The sequence below is a fragment of the Raphanus sativus genome, chromosome 9, assembly GCF_000801105.2.
Source record: "Raphanus sativus cultivar WK10039 chromosome 9, ASM80110v3, whole genome shotgun sequence".
Lineage (NCBI taxonomy): Eukaryota > Viridiplantae > Streptophyta > Magnoliopsida > Brassicales > Brassicaceae > Raphanus > Raphanus sativus.
The window spans coordinates 33,772,508-33,798,701 of record NC_079519.1 but is presented as its reverse complement, the minus strand read 5'-3'; the positions used below and the strand labels follow the sequence as shown (position 1 = coordinate 33,798,701).

Here is a 26,194-nt window from a genome sequence, read left to right as displayed (position 1 = left end):
TCTTAAGCCCGAACGGAGACCAAAATGAAAAGCCCTTCACGCAGACCTTTAAGTGATACGGTGCGGTTTGGCGGAAATGGACACGTGTCGACGCGTGGATAAACGAATTTCCAGCCTGTCTGTCGACGTGTCAACAGGAGAGAAAGAAACCTTCTTTTATATAAATAGATTTGTAACAAAAAGATCAATAACAAAAAAAATATTTTCCATTTCTTGATCGTTTTCTTCACTGAGCTTGAGCTCAACTAATATGGTATTATAGTCTCGAAGCTTCAATACTTTCATTTCTTTCTTTCTTTCTTTTGATCTCAATCAGTTGTTGATTTTTCTCAATTGATTTTTCTTCATGAAAGATTCAATGGTATTCCGCCTACAATCGTAAATTTCACGCAAAGCTTCTCAACAATGGTGATCAGATGAAAGGTTGACGCCGTGTTGGTCGTACAACATCATTGGCGAGGAAAACCTATGTTCTTGAAACTTTGTCACCGGATCCTTTGTCTCCACTGTCAGAATCGTTCAACAACATTCACTCTCCTTTCCATCTCGTTAATAGAGATAATCAGGGATTGCCATAATATCAAGGTACTTGATAGTTCTAAATATGATAACTGTAGAATAGCTATGAACACTACCTTAGATGTATAGAAAAACTGATTTTATTGATGGGATCTCTGGTTAGACCGAACGAATCTCATCGCAACTTTAAGATTTTGTCTAGATGTAACTCAATGGTGAAGTCATGGATCTTAAATTTGGTTTCAAAGAAAATCTTCAAAAGCATTCTTTGTTTCAATGATGCTTCAGGGATTTGGAAAGATTTGGAAACTCTTTTCCACATCACAAACATTCCAAGATCGTATCAACTATCTCAACATATCTTGTCATTGCAACAAGGATCTATGGATCTTGCAACAACCACGCGACACTGAAAACTCTATGTGATGAAGTGGATGAGGCTGCTTGTGTGGAAGCATGTCACAACTATGATTATTGCAAGGCTACAGATAAGAAGGCTGATCAGGCGAAGATCATTAAGTTCTTAGCATGCTTAAATGAAATTGTATGCCATCAGTCGGGTTTCTGAACTCTCTGAGATCTATAATCAACTAGATCAAGACTACTAACAAAGATCTTTTAACTCATTTCATGATACAAGATCATATCAAGGGGTCTATGATTGGACAGCATGAGTAAACCTTGAATACATATGTGATGGATACAACATTTGAATAATACATTTGATTAGGAAAATCAATATTTAACTTTAGGTGGAGTGACCTCCCACAACTTCCTCGGAGACCAACTTCTTCAACAGATCAGTCAGCTGATCAAAGTCGTCTTGTGTTCTGATGAGACTCAATCGAACGAAACGCTCCTCTGATCCAAACACTTTTCCTTCACGTCCTTTTATCTTTGCCCCTCCGAATATCTCATAGCAGTTTGTATCTTCTAATCTTTCACACTTCACCCACGCATAAGCTTTCAAATGAAAAACAAAAAAAAAACAAGTTATGAATTTTAGACAGTACCAAAGCAAGGCCTCACTTTCTTGCAAAAAAAAAAAAGAGAATACTTACCAGGAGTGAAGTCTCTGCGTTTCTTGAAATAGTTGCAGTACTCAGGTTGTATTGTCTCGAGCGAGAAACGCGTGGACGCGGACAAGATCTTGTTTAGTATCTCCCACCTCTTCTTCATTGTCTCATAACTAAAGTGGAATATCTCCTCACCTCCATCTCCAACTACTACTTTGAGCAACTGCAGAGCACGAAGCTGTGTGTCTCTTGAAACTCCCATACTAGATAGAGTTAAATACCTTTTCATTCTTTCATAAACAACTTCGTCTTTTACCAATGCCCACCTGAAAACAAACAGAAAAAAAACACTTGTTTTTTGCTGTTATAACCGGCCCATGCAAATCTTTTTATTTTTTAGAGGACTAGGCAATCAATCACCCGAATCTTGAGCCAGCATGACCTGTAGTCTTTGTGAGACTGAACAAGCTCAAATCTTCATCAGCTGGATGCGTTATAGGCGAGAAATGAGGCCAATAATACGCGTAATCATGTATGGTTTTGACATTAGAACCTTCAAGAACCGCTCTTTTCAGCTTCCCGTCTGGATTATTAGGAGATGTCACTATCTCAATCACTTGCGTCAAATTATCATTGTGCTCACTCTTCCTCCACGCAGACGCATCTCCTTCAAACTTAATATTTGCATAATTAAAGAAGTCAGTTTGTTCTTTGTACGCCTGACAGACACAAAAGAACCACCACCACGTACGTTAGTTTCTTACATTACATGCATATAAAGCCAACAAGAACAGAGCATTTTTTTTAGGCTTACATTGTAGTATGGAATAGCAGACACAAGTCTTGTAGGAGATGATGATGATGATGCGTTTGTCTGAGACAAAGCATGAACAGAGGCTGCAACCAACTGCGTGGCTCCAGTTCCGAAGATCACGAATCTGTTATCAGTAACCGCATTTCCAACTACGCTATGCAGTTTCCTAATGATCCTCTCGAGCTCTGCTGATACATATGATCCATCTTGGTGAAAATGATAACTCATCCTGTGCCATCCGGACTCAACAACCGCACTTCCCTCTGCAGCTTGCATCCAGAATGGCTCCAAGAACAAAGGGTCTCCTCTTCAAAGATCCATACAACACAAAACTCAATTTAAAGTTTATACAGACTCATAAAAAAAAAAGACAAGTAATTAATTAAAAGAAAAGGTTGTTGCCTACGAGTTAGCATCCGCATGACAATCCGGGAGAAGAAAGGAGCAGTAGTCGCCTGTGTAACAGTTGTTGCACTCACATGGAGGTTTGTTGCCGTTAAGGACGCCTAGACCGTCTACGTAAGCTCTGCCGTGGCCTGAGCATGAAACAGAGGCTGCTTCCTCTGCCTCCTCGGCGGCTCTACTAGTCCACGACGGATTCCATGTGGTGGTGGTGGTTGAGTTATTATTATAAAGAATATGAATGATCAATACAAGATTCAAGATGATCGATGCTGCAACCAGTAGCATCTTCTTCCTGTTCATCGTCATCGTTACTTCTTGGTCTGCAGGAAACTAATGATTTGACTTTTAATGTGCTCATGTATAAACAGAAGGAAAGAGAATCAAAATTAATTTTATTGAATACTCTGGTGAACTTGTTATCATTCGTACAAATATAAAACCATTTATCTTATAAACAATGGAGTTAAATCAATGATCAACTATGAAAGAGTTGCCTTTTAAAATTGACAAGAGTGTACTTTTAAATTGGACGGTCTTTGGATAATAATATTTGCATAGTTTATTCTCACGGTTTAAAGATTACTAGAATTTGCCTTCTAAACCCGAACAGATAGGTATAGGCGTTTGGATATCCGTTTATGTTTGGATCGGGTATTTCAGATTTTTGGATATTTCAGATTTTCACGTATAAAATCTGTTTGGGTATTCTGTATTTTGGGTTGGTTTTGGGTATTTCTAATTCGGATTTGGTTGTTTGATCTGGTTCGAATATTTTTAGATTTTGAAAGAAAAAATTAAATATTTCCTTTTCTAAATTTATTATATTTAAAAATATTGATTTTAGTTAACTGATTTTTTTTATTTTTAGTAGATTGAATAATTAATAGACTTGGAGATAACATTTCAAAAATAAATAAACATTAATTTCATTATTGTATTTGAATTTTGGATGTACTTTTTGTTAATACATAAAACAAAAAGTTTGACATGCATTTTAAGTGAGTATCAAATCATTTTCTCTGTAATTATATGTATATTATATAATTTTAAAGTATGTATAACATTAATATAAATATTTTAAACAAAACGAGAGATGCTAACTAAAAACATAAAAGTAAGTATACATATGTTTGGTTATCTTTAGATATTATCCGTTCGGGTTTGAATATCCAATCTCTCATAAATCATTATTCATTTAAGTATTTTGATATTTCGGTTCAGATTTTTGGGTCGGGTTCGGATACGAGTTCGGATATGGGGTAAAATCTCCATGTTAGTTACAACTTAAGTATTTAACACAAAACTAATTATTATATACATTTACAAAGGAAAAATCTCCAAAAAAAAATAAGTACAAAAAAAGCGTGTATTGGGGAAAAAATAAGAGACACGAGAAGAAAGAAAAAGAGAAAAAGAAAAGACCACCAAACCCATGGAGTTGTTGTGTTGCCATTTCATACCTTGGTAGGAGGAGGCCAAATCCATAGCCAAAGCCTCTCTCACAATCCTCAAACCCCTTTTGCTTTACGTTCTTCTCTCTTCCAAATTCGATTCCTTTTTAGTCTCACGAGGGGGTGGGGGTCCCTGCTTGATCTTCAATCAATCTATCTATCTATCAACGATATTCTTTTTATTTTTCCGATCTGCCCCCATCGGGATCGCCTCCTCAGTCATCTGGTACGTTTGATAAGGAGGAAACATCGAATCAGTTGGTGTCGGAATTTCGATTGGTTTCTGTCTGATTGTAAGTTCCGGAATCTAGAAAACAAGGGTTGGGTTTGGTTTTTGATTCGCTTGTGTCTGATTTTGCCTTAAATTAGGATTTTTTTTTTAAGTTAAAAGGGTTTATGTGAAAATTCATCTAATTTGGAAGCTTGTAAATAATAAAGTTTTGTTTTTTTTTGCTTTCAATTTTTATTGTTGGCATCAAGGAGTTGAGATTTTTTTCTTTTCTTCTGTTTATTCAGGTTTGTCATAAAACATTGTAGAGATCTTTTTGGAACTTTAACTGGTTAAAGAAAAGATGGATGAAAACAATGGAGTTTCAAGCTCACTTCCACCATTCCTCACCAAAACATACGAAATGGTAGATGATTCCTCTTCCGACTCAGTCATATCCTGGAGCGATCACAACAAAAGCTTCATCGTCAAGAACCCCGCCGAGTTTTCAAAAGACCTCCTTCCAAGGTTCTTCAAACACAAGAACTTCTCCAGCTTCATCCGTCAGCTCAACACATACGTAAAAGTCCCTGTCTTTTGTGTCATCTCTTTGATTGTTGCTTGGCCTAACCTTTTGTTTGTGTATAGGGTTTCAGAAAAATCGATCCGGAGAAATGGGAGTTCGCAAACGAGGACTTTGTCAGAGGCCAGCCTTACCTAATGAAGAACATCCACAGGAGAAAACCTGTCCACAGCCACTCGTTACAGAACCTACAAGCGCAGAGTCCTTTGTCCGATTCAGAAAGACAGAGCATGAAGGATCAGATCGAGAGGCTGAAAAGGGAGAAAGAAGTCCTTCTCGCGGATTTACAGAGCCAAGAGCTCGAGCGTAAAGGGTTCGAGCTGCAAGTAACAGCGCTGAAAGATCGGTTGCAGCATATGGAGCAGCGTCAGAGATCTATAGTGACGTTCGTTTCGCAGGTTTTGGAGAAACCGGGGATTTCTCTAAACCTAGAAACCCACGAGAGAAGGAAAAGAAAGCTGCAAGAGACGACTTCTTCTCTTCTTCCGAGCAGGTCGCATGCTGAGCAGGTGGAGAAGTTGGAGTCTTCTTTAACGTTCTTAGAGAATCTTGCCATGGAATCGTGTGATAAGAGTATGGATATCGATGTGAACGAGTCAACCAGCTTTGCGGAGAGTCTAAGTAATGGGGATAACAGACCAAAGTCAGCAAAGATTGATATGAACGCAGAGCCTGTTACTACCATTGCTGCTGCTCCGAAGACAGGGGTTAACGATGTGTTTTGGGAGCAGTGTTTGACAGAGAATCCAGGATCGATTGAACAGCAGGAAGTTCAGTCAGAGAGGAGAGATGTTGATGCGAATAAGATTGGGGGTGGAAGGACGTTTTGGTGGAATGCTAAGAATGTAAATGATATTGCAGAGAGAGTTTGACTTTGATATTTGAAGGTCTTTTGTAAATTAGATTATTTTTATTTTTTTCTATACTTCTGGACACAACCATTGACTTGTGGTTCATTGTTTACTCTGTTTCTGTAAGCTTATTGTTTTGAGACAAGAGCAATATAAATAGATGCATATTGGCTCTGGATTGATTTTTGCCTTCGCAGCCCTTTCTTACTAAGCTGTGACTTGTTTTGGATTAAAAAGACCAAAGAGTTCAAAAAGGTTGAGAGACCAAAAAGCTCCGATGCCGGGAATCGAACCCGGGTCTCCTGGGTGAAAGCCAGATATCCTAACCGCTGGACGACATCGGATTTGATATTCTCTGTACTTGTAAATTTTATATATCAATTTATGTATAACATATTGTGGTCAAAGCCTATGGAGATCAATTAATCAGTTTGGATATACTCGATTGGACAGTTAAGAAGCCTCTTTAAATCAAGAAGGTAGTTGACTTTTTTTTTTGGACTGAACCGGTCAAGAAGCGATTGATGGAAAAAGAAGTGGTAAGTTAAGGATTCTTTTTTTAAATATAGCAAAGATTATAATGTTATTTAAGTAAATGCAATTTGGAAATGACAAAAAATACTACAAAACTTTGTGGTTTAAATTTTAGCGCATGGTTATTCCTATATATGGATATAACAACTTTTTTTTTGTAAAAGAGATATAACAACTTTTACCAAGTTGAAAAACAAAAATTAGAGTGCTCATTTGACGAAAATGAAAGTTGTTAAATTTGGATATCCGTACTAAGAGATTTACAAATCATACGTCCATGTTATAAACACTAATTAAAATGTATAAAATATATTATATGTTCTTTATTACCATTACCATTACCATTACCATTACCATTACCATTACCACTTTATTATCATTACCATTACCATTACCATTAGTCTTCATATTTTTTCTGCGACCGCTTAATTATACCCGGAAATAGTAAATATAATGCAGTTTGACAAAAAAAAAAAAGTAAATATAATGCTACAAATACTATTAATTTTAAAAATATGCCTACGATAAAAAAAGAGTTGAAAGAAAACGTACAACGAACAATTTTTCAAGTAATAAATAAAACAAAAACGGCCTATCTATATAATCTAGAAGGAGATGCCAGTGGTAAACATTTCCCACACGAGACAAGCTTCCACAACGAATGTAATCGCACCTTCCTCGTTCTCACCTTCAATCGCCGCATCTACATTTCAAATGTTTCAATTAGAAATTTAACCAATCAAAACTTTCGTGTTTAAAACGAACGTTTAGTGCATTTTGTTTACCTTGCTACGTACGCTTCTCAACGCTTTCCAACATATCAAGCTTCTTGACCTAGATTCAAGCCTCCTGTAATAATAATAATTAAACGCATTATATACTTCCACAAAAGAAACATGTTCAAATAAAACAATACGAATGGAACAGGTTTCGGTTAATATGTCTTACAGATTCTCACGTTCAAGCTTATCAGCAATCAACACAGCTTTGCGTTTCGACCAACCGCTTCCTTCACTTTGCTTAATCACTTGACTCAACGACACTTTTCCTCTCACGATGCTCTGGTTCTTGTTCTCGTTCGCGTCCCGAGCCACTGCAGGTTCAGTTTCATCCTCTAGTTCGATGATTTCACTTCTTCCACTAACGTTTTTCTTTGCCTCGATTCTGATCTCTAACGTGACGGGAGCTCCAAGAACCATCTCAAACGCTCTCAAAATATTATCTCTGAAATTCTCAGCCGTTAATCTCGTTACTGGCGAATTGAACATTAACTGCACCGTGGGAGCTGTAACAACACGCTACAAAGTTAGTATAAAATTCATCAACAACAACATAAACAGTTCATAAAAAAATTTCTCTTACCTGAACCGATACTAATAGAAAAGATCTTCCCTTCTCTATAAAGAAACTCTCTTAAACCGTTAACGCGAACATTCTCCACAACCGCTAACCAAATATCTTCAACCGAAGGTCGGTTTATGCTACTGAAACCTTCTCCACCACGACCTCTAGCTTCAGCATCCACTAAAGGACTACGGTTGAAGCTAGCATCAGCGGGAGAACCAGGAGGAGGAAGCAAGTATCGTTGATCAGGAGCTAGCTGAAGCAACGCAGCAGTGAGCCAAGTTAGTTTATCGTTTGATACTCTCAACTGTTTCTCTGATTCAGACAGCGTTTTCAAAGCTTGTCTCAGCTTCTCCATATCTTCTTTACACACTACAACAACAACAACCACAACACAAAAGTTAGTTATTTCGGTTACAACATATTTTGGGGGCCCGAGACGAATGTTTTGTTGCCCTGCTTACAAATATTTCTCAAACTAGTATGTGAAAATGTTTGAAACTCACATGGTTGCCGCACGAAAAACTTTCTTTTACGTTGGTCTTTAGCAAAGTCATAGCTTCCGGCGAGGATATCGGTTATGACGGTTGCTAGCTGCGACATTAAGGCTAACGGTTCGACGCCAGTTTCCATTATCATTCTCAGATTCTTCACGGTGTTCACAGTATCCGCGGATAAAGCAAGATCAAGAAGATCAACTAACTTCTCATCAGAGACTAACCCAACCTGAAAAAAGAAATAAACAATAAACATATATAGAGAAAACATGTGAATGAAAACTATTGAAAATGTTTTGATATTTACCAGTTCTTGAACTAAAGGAACAGAGATTCTTGTTCCGAGCAGACTCAGCTGTTCTAGAGTCATCTCAGCGTCTCTCAAGGAACCATCCGATCTCGAAGCGACAAGCTTCAACGCGTCTTTATCGATATCAATCTCTTCCTTTGATGCAATCCTTTGCAGAGAACCGATGATATCCGAGTCTTTGAGCTTAGGGAAGAAGAACTTCTGGCACCTCGACACAACAATGTGAGGCAGAGCGTCGAGACTCGAGCAAACGAGAACGAAAACAACGCGACTAGGCGCTCGGTCCACGACTTTCGAAAGCGCATTCCAACAAGCTGTTGACATAGTATCGCAATCTTCGAATATGAACACAAGGTGATGATGATGACGATTATGCCTGTCGTTTTGGGAGATGATCAGATTCTCGAAGTCGAAGCTTTTTACAGGACCCATCTCCCGAATGTTCTTGCTCTTACCATCATCGTAGGCAACACACGAGCCGCAGACACCGCAGGGCTTCGAATGTTCTTCCGCGGAACGACAGTTCAAAGCTCTGGCGAAAACGCGAGCGCAAGAAGATTTACCGGTTCCATTCGGACCGTGGAACACATAAAGAAGTCCCACTCTTCGCTTCGAAACCGCGTTGGACAGAGCCTGTACAACCAGGCTCTGTCCAACGACATCGCGAAAACTCCTCGGAGCGTATTTCTGCGTAAAGCTTTGATGCGCCCGCCGCCGCAGAGCGTTTCTACGGCTGTGTTTCTCATCGTTCTTGAGCAAATCGTCGGCGAAAACACCCAGCTCGCCGGAGTAATCATGCTCCCAGCCTTCGTTGTCCGCGCTATCGACTACAAGAGGCAACCCGTGGCGGCGATCAGGTTTGGTGAAAGAAGAGCTTGAAGCAGAGGACACTGGCATATCGGTTAAGCACTTTATTCCTTTTGAATCAGACATTCCACACGATAAGCTCCGACCAGCTATATCCAGGAATGTTTTGCCTCTGTGATGGATTCTTGACCAGTTAAACGGAAGTCCACAACCGTTTCTTGGAACAGCTCTAGTCATCTCCTCTTCTCCCTCCTGAGGCATCTCACTCATATTACCAACATTGTCTCTAACAGTAACGGCCCTTCCCGCTCTCCTCGCGCCTCTTAACTTCCTTCTTCTCCGCCCATTACCTCGCGCTCGAACATTGCTAGACACCGCATCATCACTGTCACCTAAAACCTCGTTTAACTGATCAGACAGAGTCTTGAAAACAGCCTCGTTAGCACCACCTTTCGAACCGGATTTAACCGAAGCAACACTATAAACCTCATTCGCGTAACTCCTCTCGCTCAGCGCATCATCACACCTTTCATCAGAAGGGGTTACTTTAGATGTACCGAAATTCAGAACAGGAGAGGAACTAGTCATCAACCTAAGACCGGATTTCTTGACTACATTCTGATCAACGGATCTTCTTTTTCTTCTTCTCCTTCTTCTTCCTTCTTCTTCTTTCGAATCGACCATCGTCACGGAAGGAGAGTTCGCTGATGGGTCTCTGAGAGATCTTGATCTCTGAAGAAGGACGAGATCTCTCATAAGAAGAGACCCTGCAGGACCGTTTTTGTTGTGCATATGATGATTCTTCAAGTGGATAGAGTTGGTTAAGTGAATATGGTTACGAAGATGCTCACCTATGTCTCCATTTGAATCTTTCTGAACCCGAGTAGTAGTAGTAGTAGTAGTCATTGATCAGAAAAAGAAGAAGAAATGCTCTGTTTTCCTCAACAGAAGAAGCTTGTCTAAGTAGCTGTACAAGAACCAAATCGAGTTGTATCTCATATTTTCTTGTGCGAAAATATTTCAACTTTCCGAATTTGAATAACCGACTCTGGTAATAATATCCTCACGATTGACTGAACTTACCAAAACAAAAAAAAAAAGGAGTGAAGAATCAATTACAAATTTGGTATTGAAAGATTCAGTACCAAATACATAACTTTCAAAGAGTGAAGATAGAGATAGATTGCAAGTGGACTCCACCACATAAAACGAGACCGTTCTGGAAGGAAAGAAGTCACAGATGTCTCTCTTCTTTTTTACCAAACTCTCACATGAAGAACCTGAGAGCTTTTGATGGGCTTTGTGTCTATTTTTGAAAGTTTTAGAGGGAGAAAGAGTGGGAATCTTGAGAGAGAAAAGTAGATGGGGGGGGGGGGTTGAGATCTGTTTACAGACACGAACACAGAGGCAGTTTTTGAAAGGGAGCAGAGCACATTGACAATAAAGCGGTTTGTCCTTTTGCGGGAAGAAAACAATAAAATACAGCAGCTGACAGATAAAAAACTATTCACATAAAACAGAGACCAAAGAGACCGAACCTTTGAATATTGCTAACCTTGTTTTCATTAAGTTAATGATAATAGTAAGTTTTATGTTAGCCTTTTTGACCAAACACTATAAGAAGCTAGCTATCCCCTCAGTTTTATGGAATCTCTTCCAATTTATTTTTAATTAACCAATGTTCTAGTCACAAAGTTTAGTGACCGGAGAGTCCCCACGGCAGAGCTACGTCATTTTTCTGCGAGTTTTTTTTTCAAGCTTATAAGTCAAAATGGTAGTTACAAAATTAGGTACACCGGAGTTTCTGTAACTTTTTTTTTTTTTGAAAAGAAGTTTCTGTAACTTTCAATCCTCATTTTGGGTTTATATCAATTAAAAATTAGGTATAAATAAGAAGAAAAAGCCAGCAAGAAAAATATATGAACACAGAGTATAAGATCTTCTTAAAATGTTTGAAATAATTCTCACAATGATGGAAAACAATAATTTTCTAAGAAAAGAATAAGAAACTGGACTTAAACAAGAAAGCATAGGTAAATATAAATATAAAACTCTGGACGATAATAATTATGGTACGATGGTCAATGACTCAATGTCACGTGACCACGTTTAGTGATGATTGTTATCTATTCTATTAATTCTTCAACATGTCCAATTGATATGAAGTTGTGTCTAACTAATAAATTGACCATGTAAAATAATAAACCAAATATTATACAACTATAATAAATCAAACTCTATTAACTGTAATTAAAGGAAACTATTTCTAAACCACCTAAAAAGAAACTACTTCTAAAACCGCCGTTGCTAATTTCATTACTTTTTAAATATCACTCTTTAGTTCCACAATATTAGGAAACACTTTCCACCAGACTACGTGGCTATTTTCTATTTTTTGTTTTGATCACATAATTATTAGTTTAACATACATTTATTTAGATGTATTTTGTAAATAAATATTAATGATATTAATATGCTAGAAACTACTACTTCCCAATTGTTCTGATGATATTAATATGCTAGAAACTACTACTTCCCAATTGTTCTGATATAGTTGTGAGATAATAAGACTGTGGATGGACTATGGTGTAGTTTAATTAATTTTAATATATGACTAGATTTTGATTTGTTCTTTAAAAGATGAATATATTTTTGTTTTAATTTCTTTTGAGAAAATTAGTTTTCATATATGTATTTTAATTATATTTGTGGTTGTTAGTATTTAAACAAAACTAGATACAATTATATAAAGAAAATAATCAAAGGATCCTTAAATAAATGAAATAAATAGTTGGACATAACATTTATCAATAAGCATATTTATAATTTAATAGAACAGATTATAAATATATCAATATTGAAAAATAAAATAAAAAATCACGTTTAAAAATATAGTAAATTTATAAAATCTATTTTATTTATTTTTTCATTTCACATAAGAATTTAATTTAAATAATTTTTAACAAGTTGAAAGGAAGACATATAATAAAATACAATAATATAAAAATTAAAATTAATTGAGTATCTAATTCAGATAATGAAATTAAATCTAAAATTTATAAAAGTAACAATTTAAATAAATTGGGTTAAATATTGGTCATCCACTGGTTCAATCAATAGCCTTTGGTTTTAGCGGGTCTTATTATGTTTTAAGTTAATATATATATATATATATCTATTCTATTAATTCTTCAACATGTCCAATTGATTAAAGGTTGTGTCCAACTTATTTTTTCAAACGATACATTTTTAATCTAACCGTCCACTCCTATCTAACCGTCCGCTCCTATCATAACACTCTTATATAACCGTTCACTCTTATCTAACCATTCGTTCCTATTATGTCTATTACACTAATTGACTTTCGTGTACATCCCCATATACATTTTGGTTAGTGGACGTATATTTTCGTTTGTTAACTACAATCCCTCTTTTTATTAACAGCTATAATTGTTCTTTAAATACCGTGCTCCTATGACTTTTACATATGTGTCCTATGAATAATCAAACAATTCATTTAATCAATATAATTAATCTGATTGATGTTATTACTATTAAAATTTGATTGATGTTATCAATACTATTAAAACAGGAGCAATATTTATCGACTATTTTTGACTATCAAAAAAGTCTAGGTTGGTCATAGTACTTCTCTTCATATATTTATATATATAATTTAATTATCTTTCATATTATTTCTATTCATATATATAATTTAATTGAAATTAAATATACATCATGCCTAAAATTAAGGAACTAACTAACTAAATCTATTATTTTTTAAATCAATGACTTTAATTTATATAAATACAAAATTTCAATAAAAATAAATTATATTTTTATTTATTACTGTAATAAATAAATTAATTCGTATATATACAACTATATATTAATCCAAATGAAAAAAAAACAATTTCTTCAAAACACTAACTAAATACATAAAAATATAATTCTTATTAAATTAGATATACATATACATAAATCTATATATATATAAATATATATATATATATGAAATAAAAAATATTAATAGTTCGATACTATTAATATTTAAAACAAGATGAACATGTTACTTGATTTTTATGAATATATTTTTACGGGTTTATTCAAACACAAAAATATATTTATAAAATATTAACTAATTCAACATATATATTAGCACAATTAATTCATAAAAATTACATTAACATAAATTGATGCAAGAGAGTGTGGATCAATGGTTTAATTAGTTGTAAAACATAATTACATATATATATAATAAAAATATATATATATAGATAAAATTACTAAATATTTACATTTCTAATGCAAATTATGAAATTAAATTTTAAATTTTAAATAAGTTTAAATAAGTAATAAACAAAACATAATAAAATCTAATAACATGTGAATAATAAAAGTAAACTTATTAAATAAATGAAAATTATATTTACAAACATAAACAAAACATAAAAAAATCTAATAACATGTGAATAATAAAAGTAAACTAACTAAATAAATAAAAATTATATTTACAAACATAAAAAACATAAAAAAATCTAATAACATGTGAATAATAAAAGTAAACTAATTAAACAAATGAAAATTATATTTACAAACATAAATCATTAAATTATAATATAAATATATACAAATTATTGATGCTCACATATATTTCATTTTTAGTATGCATACTCTCGAATATTGATATATTACCCTTACAACAAAATGAAAATTTAATTTGACTATAATAATTTAAGTCAAACCTAATTACGTAAAGATATATAGAGAGAGAGAGAGAGATAGAGAGAGAGAGAGCATATTCTAATAATACAACTAAAAAGCATATGCGTTAATAATTAAAAATTACGTATTGGTTCAACCAATAGTTCAACTGGTAACCGGTTTTGAGTTATACCGGATTATTAATAATTTTTTTTTCCTAAAACACAACCAAATTAAAACCGAATTGTTGGGTTTATCAGTTTAACTGCAGGTCCGGATCCGATTTAAACAAAAATTGGATATAAGTATATAGTTATGCAACATCACAAATTCAATACAATTATAAAAAATCTTACTAATATTTTTAAAAAAAGTATACAAAAATATAATTACAAATATAAAAGTTAAATTGCTAAAATTTAAATTAAAAACAAAAATATACCCGCCCTCTGAAGGGCGGGTCAGAATCTAGTGTGTTATTAAAGTTGGGGGTTGTCAATTCTGTTTATCCAAAGATGCATCATTTTCCATTTACATAAAACAATTTCACTAAACCTAAAATCATAAAAGTGATTACTAAAAGTAAAAAACATAATCGAGTAATTACAGTCCAATGATGTCGTTCAGACAACTCAGGTTAGGATCAGTCTGGCCTTTGACAGTAACAAAATACGAGACTATTTTGAATTGAAAGAAGGGACTACTCCAATAAACACCAATTATTGACAACATTAATTAACCACTTGTAGTTAATTATATATGCTGACATGCATTGTAAAAAATCCAATGTATAAATAAAGACCTGTTCATACAACTATTTATATATTTATAATTATATAAATATTGTGATTGGCTAGTTACTTGCTCCAAAATCCAACGAACAAAAAGACAGGATGACTTTGGGAGATGAAGACCATTTCTGACACAAAATGTTCTCAAGAGTTTTGTGATTTTCGAGATTTTTAATGGGAAAAAGATGGAGGGAATCTTTTTGTATCAAACCTAGTGACATACAAATACATTTAATAATCCATAAACCTAATTTATTTTGAATTTTCTCTATATTTTTCTATTTGTCAACTTTTTGAAAATTTAAATCTTTGTTCTGTAAACTCAAAGTTGATCAATAATATGCAAAAGTGCGTATAAGCTGTCTCAATAGTAATGTTTCAATAGATCATTTTGACCCAAAAAGATTCAGAAGAAATCCTGGCTGTACATATAGTAAAAAGGTAAAAAAAGGCGTGACTTGCTTCAGATTGACCCAAAACAAAGGCGTGACTTGCTTCAGATTATATCTAGTCTTGTATTGCTTCTTATACTGATACTACTTACTAAGCTTGGGTCTCTGTGTCATTGTGTCAACGTTCATAGAGGTCACTGTCCCTGCTCCGGGATCAGATTGGTGGGCTCACTTAGAACATACCTAGGAAGCTCGTATCTAGCACCTGCATATCGAGTAAATTAAGAAGCTAACACAAACAAGAAACGAAAAAAAATAAGAATCAGATTTATGTTGTTTTCGCAAACCTCTTTCATCCCAACACAATGTTAGATCACAGTTTTGAACAATGATGCCTGCACTGTCAATAATTGTCTGCGCTAGTATCAGTTCAGCTTCAGCAGCAGCTCGAAGCGCATCCCAAATCTCTGGTTATCAGTAATAATATAACTCAGTTTCCAAAATGCTCATAAGTGCAATCATTTGAATACTATAAGAAACATACATACCTCTTTGACCACCATAGTGTGGAGAAGTGTCCCAAAACTCCTCACGCATGTTCGTAAGCTGTGCTCTTGTGATTGGCTCGGTATGCGCCCACGGTTTAGGTTTCTTGATTTTCTTGCGTCTTGCTGTTATAACATACAAAACTCATTAAAGAGAACGTAACACGGTAATATAAACTAACTTTCCAAGTCTAAGTAGTTCATCACGATTTCGATTTCAACAAGGCCTACGAAACAGGAGGATCTTGCATGCTATTGTCATAGAATAACAACTTGTAACGTTTCAATCACTCCATTGATAACAACTTCTCATCATACGATCCAGTAAAAATGAACGTACAAGAACAATGTTCAAGATTTCGAAATCGTTACGTACGAAACATCATGCGATTTATCCAAGAATCACAATTACTAAGCGTAGATTGAAAACGAACAAAAAGAGACGATCGAAGCAATGAACAAAGGTTACAAGAAAATTGATTCCACTCACCTCCGTCTTCGTTTCTGGCCTGAGAAGATCCGATGCAGCCCATTCTCGAAACGTTTGGTAGAGGGTAAACTGAAAGTTGCTTCGAACGAGCTAGCAACGCGAGCACAAACTCTACCGCCGGGGATAATACGGAGAAGACTGATAGTTGAAAAGAGTTTCACGGCGGGAGAAGTGCCGGAGGAGGATCGTCAAGAGTCGCGTCTATTCTGTTTTGACTCCTAAACTGAAACAGGCCTCTTAGCCGTATCCAGTTTTTATAGTTACTTTTTTACCGGTCACGTCATTTTTTTCTGAACAAACTAAACTTCATTTCTCATCGAAAGGACGTCATCTATCTTATTAAAGCTGAAGTACAATTTCGGTGTGTTTGGAAACATGAATTGCAGTTTAAAAAGAAAGTTTGATTGGAAACATGGATAACAATATTAAATGAGAATTGTTTGGAAACATGGATAGCAGTATATTTACTTTCTTTTATTTACATATTTAGTCATTGCATTTATAAAAAAAAAGATATTTCCTTTTCGTAATTTTTTTATTTACAGATTTTACCACTACATTTAAAATCAATTTAAATTAATTAATTGTAATTCCAAACTTATCTAAACAAATTGATGTCTCCATATATTGATCATTATTAATATGTAAAATTACTATTAAAAAAATATTTCACATATTTTAGTCAAACACATAAAAATATATATTTTTTTTATTTTTTTACAAAATCAGTTAGGCATAAACATTCGGATCATTTAGGTACGAGTCGTTTTTTTCGGGTATAGATTTTTTGGGTTTTGAAATTTCTTTTCAGTACTTCCTTTTTGTGTTTTTTATTTATAGATTCTACCACTGCATTTCAAATCAATTTAAATTCATTAATTACAATTCCATAACTTATTGAAACAAATTGATATTCATATATTGATCATTATTAATATTTTACAAATATTACTGAATAAAATTTTATATTTCACTTAATTTAGCCAAACACATAAAATATTTTTTATTTGTTTACAGAATCCGTTAGAAATAAATATTTGGGTACCCATTTAGTTACTGGTCAATTTTTTCGGGTATAGATTTTTTTGGTTTTGATATTAGGCCATGTTTGGATATAAATTTAGGTGTGAGTTTCAAATTGAATTCCCCGGGTCTGTATGAATTTTGTTCTGATGTATAAGAAACTAAAAATATTCAAATAACGAAAGTATTTTAAAATGATTTATATTTGAACAAAAAATAACGGCATCACATAACAAAAAATCAATATAAAAGTACTGTACATTTGTATTCAAAATCATTTTTTAACAACAAACTACACAAATATGTTTATTTGTATAAAAAATAAATTACAATGTAAATATTTAATTAATATAGAAATATGTCACATTGTTTAAACAAAATTTCAATATAAAAGTATTATACATTTGCGTTTTAAAATTATTTATTTTAACAACAAGGCAAATAAATATATTTATTAGATAGAGAATAAAACAAAGCCAAAAAACACATAATTTACCAAAGAGACTCTATATGTCGAACTTATTATAAAGAAGATTTTACTAAGATAAATACATTCAATAATTATAAACAAATAATATGTTTCATAAAACTGAAAATAATACCCGCCCTTTCAAGGGCGGGTCAAAATCTAGTATTAGTTACATAAAAATAAGAGGGGATATATTTACAGTTTTTGCCCACCACCAAATGTTAATAGAAGGTTTTGATGCTCTACTGTCTTTCAAACAAAAGCGTCTGTAGTCCAACGGTTAGGATAATTGCCTTCCAAGCAATAGACCCGGGTTCGACTCCCGGCAGACGCATTATTAATATTTTTATACACCTCAGTCTTGGGAATAAAATATGAAATGATGAAAATAGTCCTCCCGTTTGATGAAGTAGTAGCAACTAGCTTGAAGATCCGAACGCAACGGAGTTTTACTAATCTAATCACAAAGATAAAGACACAACGGTTAGGATAATTGCCTTCCAAGCAATAGATCCGGGTTCGACTCCCGGCAGACGCATTATTAATATTTTTATACACCTCAGTCTTGGGAATAAAATATGAAATGATGAAAATAGTCCTCCCGTTTGATGAAGTAGTAGCAACTAGCTTGAAGATCCGAACGCAACGGAGTTTTACTAATCTAATCACAAAGATAAAGACACAACAGATTGAACAATACAAGTCCTTTATCTTTCAAGTTGTGGGGGTTTGATTTTTTTTGAAAGAATAACAAGCAAAGCAAAAGCATTTTCATCTCTCTCTCTCCCCCCATGGCGGGTTACAAAGCAGATGTTCAATATGGCTATCTTTTCAAGGTTGTTTTTATCAGTGATTTTAGGTCTGGGAATTTGAGTCATAACATGTGCTAAGGCAGGGTATATGACTAGCGAATTGAAAAATCTAAATTATGAATGCATCTTAATATAGTGGTGCGGGTTGGTAGATTTTGAATCATGAATATTCCAAAAATCTATTTATTTTAATTCTTTTTTGTAAAATACGAATTTTATTTTAAGAATAAAAATTTATTTATAAATATATCATCTATAAATATATTAATTATATTATTCTTTAGAAAAAAAGTTAAACAATTATTTTTAAAAATATTAACCGATGGTTCAGTGGTTTATCCGCAAAATAAAGCGGGCGAGTGGTGGGTATTAGTTTATTTTTCTTTGAGTTGAGTGAGTCCAAATTTTAAGTAAAAAATAAGAGTTAATATGTGGATTGACGAGCAAGCGATACGGGTTTGATACATAAACTTAGACATGCGAATTTGATTTTTTTATCCAGATGTCTTGTTTCGTTTGACCCGTTGTGGAGAGAATGTGAATCAACATATTTAAAAATATGTGAGACAGATATAGATGCATATTAAATATATTTTATACGGAGCGAATGTAGAACGGTTGAATTTAAACATTGGATATCTTTCAAATCCATGAAAAATAATAGATTTTTTTAAAAAATTATTAAAATTAGTGTAAATAAAAAAATATATTATCTTTAATATGTTGACAAAAAAAATACTATCTTTAATATTTTTTAATAAAAGTATATAAAATAATTATTTTTAGTATTATCCGTGGGTTTTGGTTATTTGGAAAATATGCCCAAATTGATTTCGGTTCAAATGGTTGATTCAAAAAGAAAACCAAATGGTTTATAGAAAAGTTCTGGTCCAGTTCTGGCTTAACTTTTGGTCAGGCTCGGTTAGGTTCCTGCTGCAATGCTTTTAGAACTGAAACTGAGCATTCGCCGGAGATAACTATCACCACCACATAGAGCTATATCAATGGCGGAACCTAGGAAGCTGAGAGGCCACAAAGCGACCGCCACGTGTTGTATAGCTTCTCGTGACCGGCCTGGACTTGTTGTCACTTCCGGCGAGGTCTCTAAACTTTTTTTTTTTTTCTTGATTAGTTGAATCTAGGGTTTCGTTATTATTAATAGTTACGTTCCATTTGATTACAGGATGGTTGCATTTGCTGGTTTGATTTGCGATGTAAAGATGTCCAGTTCACCATTGACGTCGGGACAGAACCAGTTCCATCTCTTTGTTTCAAGACGGGTTCTGTTTCGGTTCTGTCTCAGTTTCATCTCTTTGTCTTCAGTTGTGGATTATTATTATTTTATTTTATTCAGGTAACGAGGACGTTCTCTATGCTTCTCATGGAAACGAAATCAAGTCTTTCGATGTTCATACGGTAAAAAAAAAAGAATAATTGATTAAACTATAAAACGTAACTCTTCACTTAGGTTAAAAAGCTTCTCTCTGTTTCTGCGTTTTTTCATAGCTAAGTGCTGGTTCTTGGAAGCCATTAGAGAGTTACAGTTACAACAAAGATGAAGTTAACCAGGTAGTATGCAACGGAAGATCATCTTTTCTTGCTTCTGCTGATGATTCTGGTGATGTCAAGGTACCTGAATGGTTGTTCTTAACGCTTGAAAAGATTATATAAACTTATAAGTTTTGTTGGACTTTTCTCTCCGGTTTAATTTAGTTTGCTTGAACACAGATTATCGACCTTGGTCAGAAGTGTCTTTATAAGACCCTTAGAGCTGGTCATACAAGCGTATCCTTTTAGCCGTTGTTTTGTTTTTTACTCGCAAAAAAAAGGGAAACTCAAGTCACACCTTAATGTATAACATTTAAAGATATGCAGTTCTGTGCAGTTCATTCCATGGAGACCTTGGGAAGGTAATACTTTGCTGTTACATATTTTTTATCAACTCTTCAAGGTTTCTAAAAAATGTGTGCTTTCTTACAGTTATTACCGGTGGACTTGATTCAAAGCTTGTTTTGTGGGATTTCTCAAAAGGTCGCTCGCAAAAGATTATAGACTTCAGTAAGCCCTAAAAGCCGCTGATGATTCAGGTTTCTTTTTAAGCCACATGCCCATTAAAACCTCTGATCATTTGATGTTAATCTTTCAGGCTCTGATACACAGAGTAGTAGCTCAGGACAATGTTTAAACCCTGCGTTTGTTCACTCGATAGCAGTTCCGGAAATGGACATGGTTGATAAGTTAGGCAAGATATGCGCTGTTGCTAGAGGTGATGGGATTGTCGATTTGATCAATGTGGAATCAGAGCTTTCGAGAAAAGGAGCATCGAAAGGAAGCAGCAGCAGCAGCAATGTGGTGGTCAAAAGGGTTTGTTTAGATTACTCTGTTGGTGGACACAAGGCTGCTGTTTCTTGTGTAGCGTTTTCTCAGTTTCAGGGAAAAGGTGGATTCTTGATCTCAGGTGGTAATGATAAGACAGTTAAAATCTGGGATTGCGTTAGATGTCTTGATTCAGACAAGAGTAACGATAACAGAGATCTCCTCCTCCATTTGAATATTGACCTGAACAAGAAGGTAAACTGAAAAGCTCTCATTGTTCTTTATAGCCTTGCCACTTTTTTTATTGGCATCTAACTAGCTTTCTTTTGTTTTGTTTTGTTTTAAACAGGTGAATTGGCTATGCACGAATCAGTCTGATTCTGAGAATCTTGTGGTCTGTGATACAACAAGAGTAGTCAAGGTTTACTCAATCTCTTGAGTCTTTGACTTTATTGGCTCTTACTGTTCACTTTGTTACTAGGCTTTATAGGGCCCTCTATGAATAGACTCAAGTGGTTGCTTGATCCACAAGTTTGTTATTTTGTTACTTAAAACTGGTAAAAGTTTTACTCTACTATGCTGTAGTATGAGTATATAAGCATCACAAGACTTCTTCATATGCACCAATCTTTTCTCTCTTCTCTCTCACTATGAAACCGTCCCAACCGCAACCGCAACCGCTGTTTCACCTCTTCTTCCTTCTATTAGCCGCAACCGCCGCTGTCTCTTCCTCTTCATCTTCTCCACTAGACCCAAAACAGCTCAAAGCTCTCAAAACCCTCACAACAGCAAAAGACCCCTGCGACAGCAACAACCACTCATCATCAACCACCATAACTTGCGACGACGCTTCTCCTTTCCGCCACGTTACCTCTCTCTCCTTCTCAACCTCCTCTTCACTCTCCCTCCCCTCAAAAACCCTAAAACCTCTCTCCACCTCACTCCTCTCCCTCTCCTTCCTCAACTGCCCTTCCCTCTCTCCACCAAAACACCTCCCAATCTCCCTCCGCTCCTTCACCGCCGTCTCCTCCTTCCACCGCCACGGCCTCTCCGGCGTCTACCTCGCCCGCCTCGTCAACCTCACTCACCTCACCATCTCCTCAGTCCCAGTCTCAGCCTCCGGTCTCTACGTCGTCCTCGGAAACATGCGCAACGTCACCTCCCTCACCATCTCATCCTCCAACCTCCCCGGGAAAATCCCCAAAACGTTTCACTCCAACCTCACTCACATCGACCTATCAAACAACATACTCACAGGCTCACTAAGACCTTCTTCCATCACTCTCCTCACTGACCTCAAGCTTTTAAACTTATCTCGCAACTCACTCTCCGGCGAGATACCGAACAAGATCGGAGACTTGGCATCGCTGCAGAACCTGTCACTGGCTTATAACAGATTCTCAGGACCGATCCCAAGCTCGGTCTCGTCGCTCTCTCGGCTGACGCATCTGGATCTAAGCGGGAACCAGCTGAACGGCGTCGTACCGAGCTTCTTCTCCCGGATGGAGAGTCTCAGACACTTGAACCTCGCTGACAACTCCTTCCAGGGAGTGTTGCCGTTTAACGAGAGCTTCATTAAACAACTCGAGTTCTTCCAAGTCAGAGGGAACAGCGGTCTCTGTTATAACAACACTGTTCTGTCTTGGAAACTGAATCTTGGTGTTGCTCCGTGTGATAAATACGGTTTGCCTTTATCGTCTCCGCCGCAGAAGGAGGAGGAGGACTCGACGTTGTCCGAGGAGGATGAGGAGGAGGAGGAAGATTACGGCGATGGGGATAAGAAGGAAGAGAAACATGAGTCTAACAAGATTGTGCTTGGTGTAGCCATCGGTCTTTCTTCGCTTGTGTTCTTGATCGTCTTCCTCATCCTGCTTGCTAAATGGAGTGTTCTTTCGAAATAGCCAGACCGTTGGGTTAAAACCGGTACAGGTCCGGTTTTGGATTCTTATTTGTTGCTTTTTGTAATTGTGTTTAGATTGCGTGTGTGAGAAGTAAATGAAGTGGGAAAGTTATGATTTATGTTCTCTCATCTCCACCGATTTTTGAATTGTGATTTTTATGATTTGATGAGGTCTGAAGAGTATATTTTCAGTTGTTTAAAAGTGTTTCTGAAAGAAAAAAAACAATTAGTAATGATGTTATTCAAATCGTTTTGATTCTAGTACTCATAAACGTTACTCTCATACAAAATTTTATTTTTATTGGTTACTTGTTATTAATAACATTTATCAAAATTTGACTGATTGACAAAGAAATGAGTGGAAAAGACAAAAAGTAAACACGAATGTGAGAATTCAATTAATTGTTGTTATTCGCATCATTTATTTCTTATAGTTACCACTATTCCTAAAGATGATTGAAACATTTAATAGATTACTAGTACTACTTATTACACTTTGCCAAAATGTGGACTGCAAATAAATGATTAGAGAATACATCAAAAGCTGTGAAAATGAAGCGAATTGAGTATATGAACAAAAGTGGCTATGATTCTTTCAATTTTTTTTGCCTTTGAAGCAACGACACTATTATGACAAGTTTGCTAATGACTTTTCAGGTTGTTCTCTCTTTTTTTTTTCCTTTTTTTTTGGCAGGCTTAGACAGCCTAAAGATGGTACAAACCATCTTCTGGAGACATAGCTGATAGAACCACCGGAAACAAAACAAGACAATTAAACACGAAAGCTAAGGGATAACCGGAATCCAAACAAACGTATTCAACTCAATGACTTTTCAATCAACCCAAACAGTGAGAACCAATTCTAAAACTCTTCAGTGTAATTGTTGATTATGCTGTGTTCAACACATAGAAGTCAACGGAGGTGCTTGTAAAGAAGACAGAATATTCACGAATAAAGAAAAAACAAAAAAATCAGGTTCTTGGAAGATTTTAGATTCTACCACATGTCAAAAAAAGGTTTTTACTACAACAAGAAATTCTTTAACATCCAGAAATCATAAAAGATAAAAGAACACGAAACAAAGCTAAAATCAACAAGATTTTTTTTTAACCGGTGATGTTCTGTGACTTGTTGAGGATAACTCCTTCATACTTGACTTGGAACCATTTCATTGCATCATCCTTAGTCACTCTGTGTTGGATGCCAACACGGGCCTTGCATCTACGTCTACGTGCCACACGGTATCCTGGACGTTCAAGAACAACATAGAAATCCATTCCGTAGATACCAGTAGATGGATCATACCTATATGCACAAAGTGAACACAAATGAGAATCACAAAAGAAAAAAAAAATCTAAAACAAAACCACTACAACGAAGAAACAAAACTACTAACGTCATATATTATCAAATCCAAACCTATCATTATAATTTACCAAACCCAAAGCTAACATTGCACATAAACCAATGAAGTCTAACACTTCTCATAATTGGACAATGGTCATTAGATGCAGCTGAAAAAAAAATCAAGCATAAATGTAATTCAAATTACCAAAAAAAAAAAAAAGAAGAAGACTTACTTGATTCCGAGATCAATGTGCTCTTGGATACCGAATCCAAAGCAACCAGTGTCACTAAAGTTCCTCCTAAGAAGCTCATACTCCTTAACTTTCAAGCCACTCTCGAGAAGCTGCATTGCCTTGTCACCTCTAACAGTGACGTAGCACGCAATCTTTTCGTTACGCCTGATACCAAAAGACCTCACAGTGTACCTCGCTGTAATATCAAAATCAATAAAACATGTCTTTAACAAAAAAAAATTAATAAAAAATAAAAATAAAAATTAAACTATAAGAAGCTCATACCCTTTGAGAAAACAGGGGTTTGTCCACTGAGCTGTTCCAAAACCTAATAAATTGACCAAACACAACAATTCAGACACGCTAACAAGTTTCCTAAAAAACCATGTCTTTTGGACCAATAACAGTTGGTAAAGTAAATATTTTTATTTTTATTTTTTTCTATTAAAGAAGGGACCTTTGAGGCACGGGTGAGACGATCACCACTTTCACCAACGGAGATGTTGAGAACAAGCTTCTGGACCTTAATGTCCCTCATGGGGTTCGACAGCTTCTTCTCTGACGCCTACATTCATAGACAAACGAACTTAACGTCATTTGAACAAATCTATGCATCAAATCGATAAAAGAGAGGAAAGTACCATTTCAAGGAGCTATAAGAGAGTTGCGGAGACAAGACTGCGTCGAGGAGGGAGAGAAGAGAAATGAGTTTTATCGGGCGGAAGTAGGGTTTCTCGAACTATAATGGGCCTAAAGTGTACAAAGCCCATGGAAATAACGTAGTCTTAGTCAAATATGGCCTTCTTACTTATACCAAAACCCACAGAAAATCTGAAATATCTTTCACCACTGACTAAATCGGTCCCCTTGAGTTCTTGTAATTCAGATCTGAAATATCTTTCACCAATGACTAAATCGGTCCCATTGAGTTCTTGTAATTCAGATGTCTTTTGGCTCCAGAGGATACTGATGTTCCGGCTGGCTTTGTGTGTCTATGTCTGTATCTCAAAACTGCTTCCCACCTCTGTTTTCCCTTTTTGATGAAGTTTCTTTCCAGTGTGAAAAATAAAGATCTGACTAGTTTGCGAAAATTTGCTGACACGAATAGTTATGGTTTTAAACATTATTAAATATTTTATATGATTGATGTAATATTTAAAAAATTTTGCGTTTGTAGAATATTTGTAACTGATGTAATAATAAATTACAAATATTAATATATTAGAATATTATAAAATATCAAAAATAGATTATCATAATAAGATATAAGATTTTGTTTAATTATTTATTTTTTTAATTTATATGAAAGTTATAGTTTCATTAAAACTTATTTTGACGGTTTATATTTAAAAATTATTAAAATATTTGTTTTGTTTATATATGTATATATCTTTCTAAATGTATATATATTAATGTTCAAAAATTTATAGCAAATATTTTTAGTTTAATTTTCTATAAAATAGTTATGATAATTTTTGTGAATTTAAATTAATATATATATATATATATATATACAACTTACAATATTTATTTTAAATTTTTAAATATTTTTAAAAATATATTTTTATATTTATTTGTTTAATCGCAACCATAAACTAGCAAAAATCAATAAAAATTTTGAAACGGTTTGAAACAATTTATAATGTTTTGTGATTATTGTAAAATACCAACAACCGTATCAGTTAGAACAACTGTATTTACATGTGATAACAAGCAAACTAGTCATCCTCATAGTTGAATGAATGGAACAGACAGTTTTGAGTTGTGAAACTCCTCAAAATTCTAATTGAATTTCACTAATAACTTAACAAATATTTTGATAATTTTTAAAA

General features: G+C 34.8%; 7 protein-coding genes, 1 long non-coding RNA gene and 2 other non-coding genes across 12 annotated transcripts; 5 read left to right on the top strand and 5 right to left on the bottom strand.

Annotated features, from left to right (window-relative positions):
* Positions 1-174: 174 nt before the first annotated feature.
* On the top strand, positions 175-1,145 carry LOC130499821 (uncharacterized). Its single transcript, XR_008938675.1, has 2 exons — positions 175-585; positions 808-1,145. It is a non-coding gene; the product is annotated as an uncharacterized LOC130499821 (long non-coding RNA).
* Positions 1,124-3,137, bottom strand: LOC108825912 (tryptophan aminotransferase-related protein 3-like). Its single transcript, XM_018599272.2, has 5 exons — positions 2,756-3,137; positions 2,350-2,656; positions 1,956-2,254; positions 1,581-1,861; positions 1,124-1,482 (listed from the first exon to the last, which is right to left on the bottom strand). Exons 1-5 carry the CDS (start codon positions 3,058-3,060, stop codon positions 1,268-1,270), a joined length of 1,407 nt encoding a protein of 468 aa, XP_018454774.1. The 5' UTR covers positions 3,061-3,137; the 3' UTR covers positions 1,124-1,267.
* A 976-nt stretch (positions 3,138-4,113) lies between these two features.
* Positions 4,114-6,029, top strand: LOC108823458 (heat stress transcription factor A-4c). Of its 2 annotated transcripts, none has more exons than XM_018596671.2 (3): positions 4,114-4,431; positions 4,722-4,993; positions 5,062-6,029. In XM_018596671.2, the coding sequence occupies exons 2-3, from the start codon at positions 4,778-4,780 to the stop codon at positions 5,866-5,868; spliced, it is 1,023 nt and encodes a 340-aa protein (XP_018452173.1). In that variant the 5' UTR covers positions 4,114-4,431; positions 4,722-4,777; the 3' UTR covers positions 5,869-6,029. The 2 variants fall into 2 exon arrangements, with proteins under 2 accessions (XP_018452173.1, XP_018452172.1); XM_018596670.2 differs by having other exon boundaries at positions 4,114-4,498.
* A 90-nt stretch (positions 6,030-6,119) lies between these two features.
* TRNAE-UUC (transfer RNA glutamic acid (anticodon UUC)) lies at positions 6,120-6,191 on the bottom strand. Its single transcript has one exon. It is a non-coding gene; the product is annotated as a tRNA-Glu (tRNA).
* Positions 6,192-6,868: 677 nt separating this feature from the next.
* On the bottom strand, positions 6,869-10,709 carry LOC108823555 (protein STICHEL-like 4). 2 transcript variants are annotated; one of them, XM_056993906.1, is made up of 7 exons: positions 10,191-10,709; positions 8,530-10,106; positions 8,232-8,451; positions 7,744-8,097; positions 7,330-7,666; positions 7,167-7,230; positions 6,869-7,084 (listed from the first exon to the last, which is right to left on the bottom strand). In XM_056993906.1, the coding sequence occupies exons 1-7, from the start codon at positions 10,243-10,245 to the stop codon at positions 6,974-6,976; spliced, it is 2,718 nt and encodes a 905-aa protein (XP_056849886.1). In that variant the 5' UTR covers positions 10,246-10,709; the 3' UTR covers positions 6,869-6,973. The 2 variants fall into 2 exon arrangements, with proteins under 2 accessions (XP_056849886.1, XP_018452291.1); XM_018596789.2 differs by having other exon boundaries at positions 8,530-10,709.
* A 4,469-nt stretch (positions 10,710-15,178) lies between these two features.
* On the bottom strand, positions 15,179-16,546 carry LOC108826893 (uncharacterized). Its single transcript, XM_018600236.2, has 4 exons — positions 16,262-16,546; positions 15,775-15,897; positions 15,574-15,693; positions 15,179-15,491 (listed from the first exon to the last, which is right to left on the bottom strand). Exons 1-4 carry the CDS (start codon positions 16,302-16,304, stop codon positions 15,421-15,423), a joined length of 357 nt encoding a protein of 118 aa, XP_018455738.1. The 5' UTR covers positions 16,305-16,546; the 3' UTR covers positions 15,179-15,420.
* Positions 16,547-18,015: 1,469 nt separating this feature from the next.
* On the top strand, positions 18,016-18,087 carry TRNAG-UCC (transfer RNA glycine (anticodon UCC)). The gene has a single exon. It is a non-coding gene; the product is annotated as a tRNA-Gly (tRNA).
* Positions 18,088-19,466: 1,379 nt separating this feature from the next.
* Positions 19,467-21,498, top strand: LOC108828684 (uncharacterized). Its single transcript, XM_018602437.2, has 9 exons — positions 19,467-19,665; positions 19,749-19,845; positions 19,920-19,981; positions 20,072-20,194; positions 20,294-20,350; positions 20,433-20,475; positions 20,546-20,623; positions 20,712-21,136; positions 21,231-21,498. Exons 1-9 carry the CDS (start codon positions 19,570-19,572, stop codon positions 21,318-21,320), a joined length of 1,071 nt encoding a protein of 356 aa, XP_018457939.1. The 5' UTR covers positions 19,467-19,569; the 3' UTR covers positions 21,321-21,498.
* Positions 21,499-21,526: 28 nt separating this feature from the next.
* LOC108828683 (receptor-like protein 51) lies at positions 21,527-22,945 on the top strand. Its single transcript, XM_018602435.2, has one exon. It carries the CDS (start codon positions 21,532-21,534, stop codon positions 22,780-22,782), a length of 1,251 nt encoding a protein of 416 aa, XP_018457937.1. The 5' UTR covers positions 21,527-21,531; the 3' UTR covers positions 22,783-22,945.
* An 813-nt stretch (positions 22,946-23,758) lies between these two features.
* On the bottom strand, positions 23,759-25,159 carry LOC108824008 (60S ribosomal protein L11-1). Its single transcript, XM_018597337.2, has 5 exons — positions 25,004-25,159; positions 24,820-24,927; positions 24,648-24,690; positions 24,363-24,558; positions 23,759-24,087 (listed from the first exon to the last, which is right to left on the bottom strand). The coding sequence occupies exons 1-5, from the start codon at positions 25,004-25,006 to the stop codon at positions 23,889-23,891; spliced, it is 549 nt and encodes a 182-aa protein (XP_018452839.1). The 5' UTR covers positions 25,007-25,159; the 3' UTR covers positions 23,759-23,888.
* Between the last annotated feature and the right edge of the window lie 1,035 nt (positions 25,160-26,194).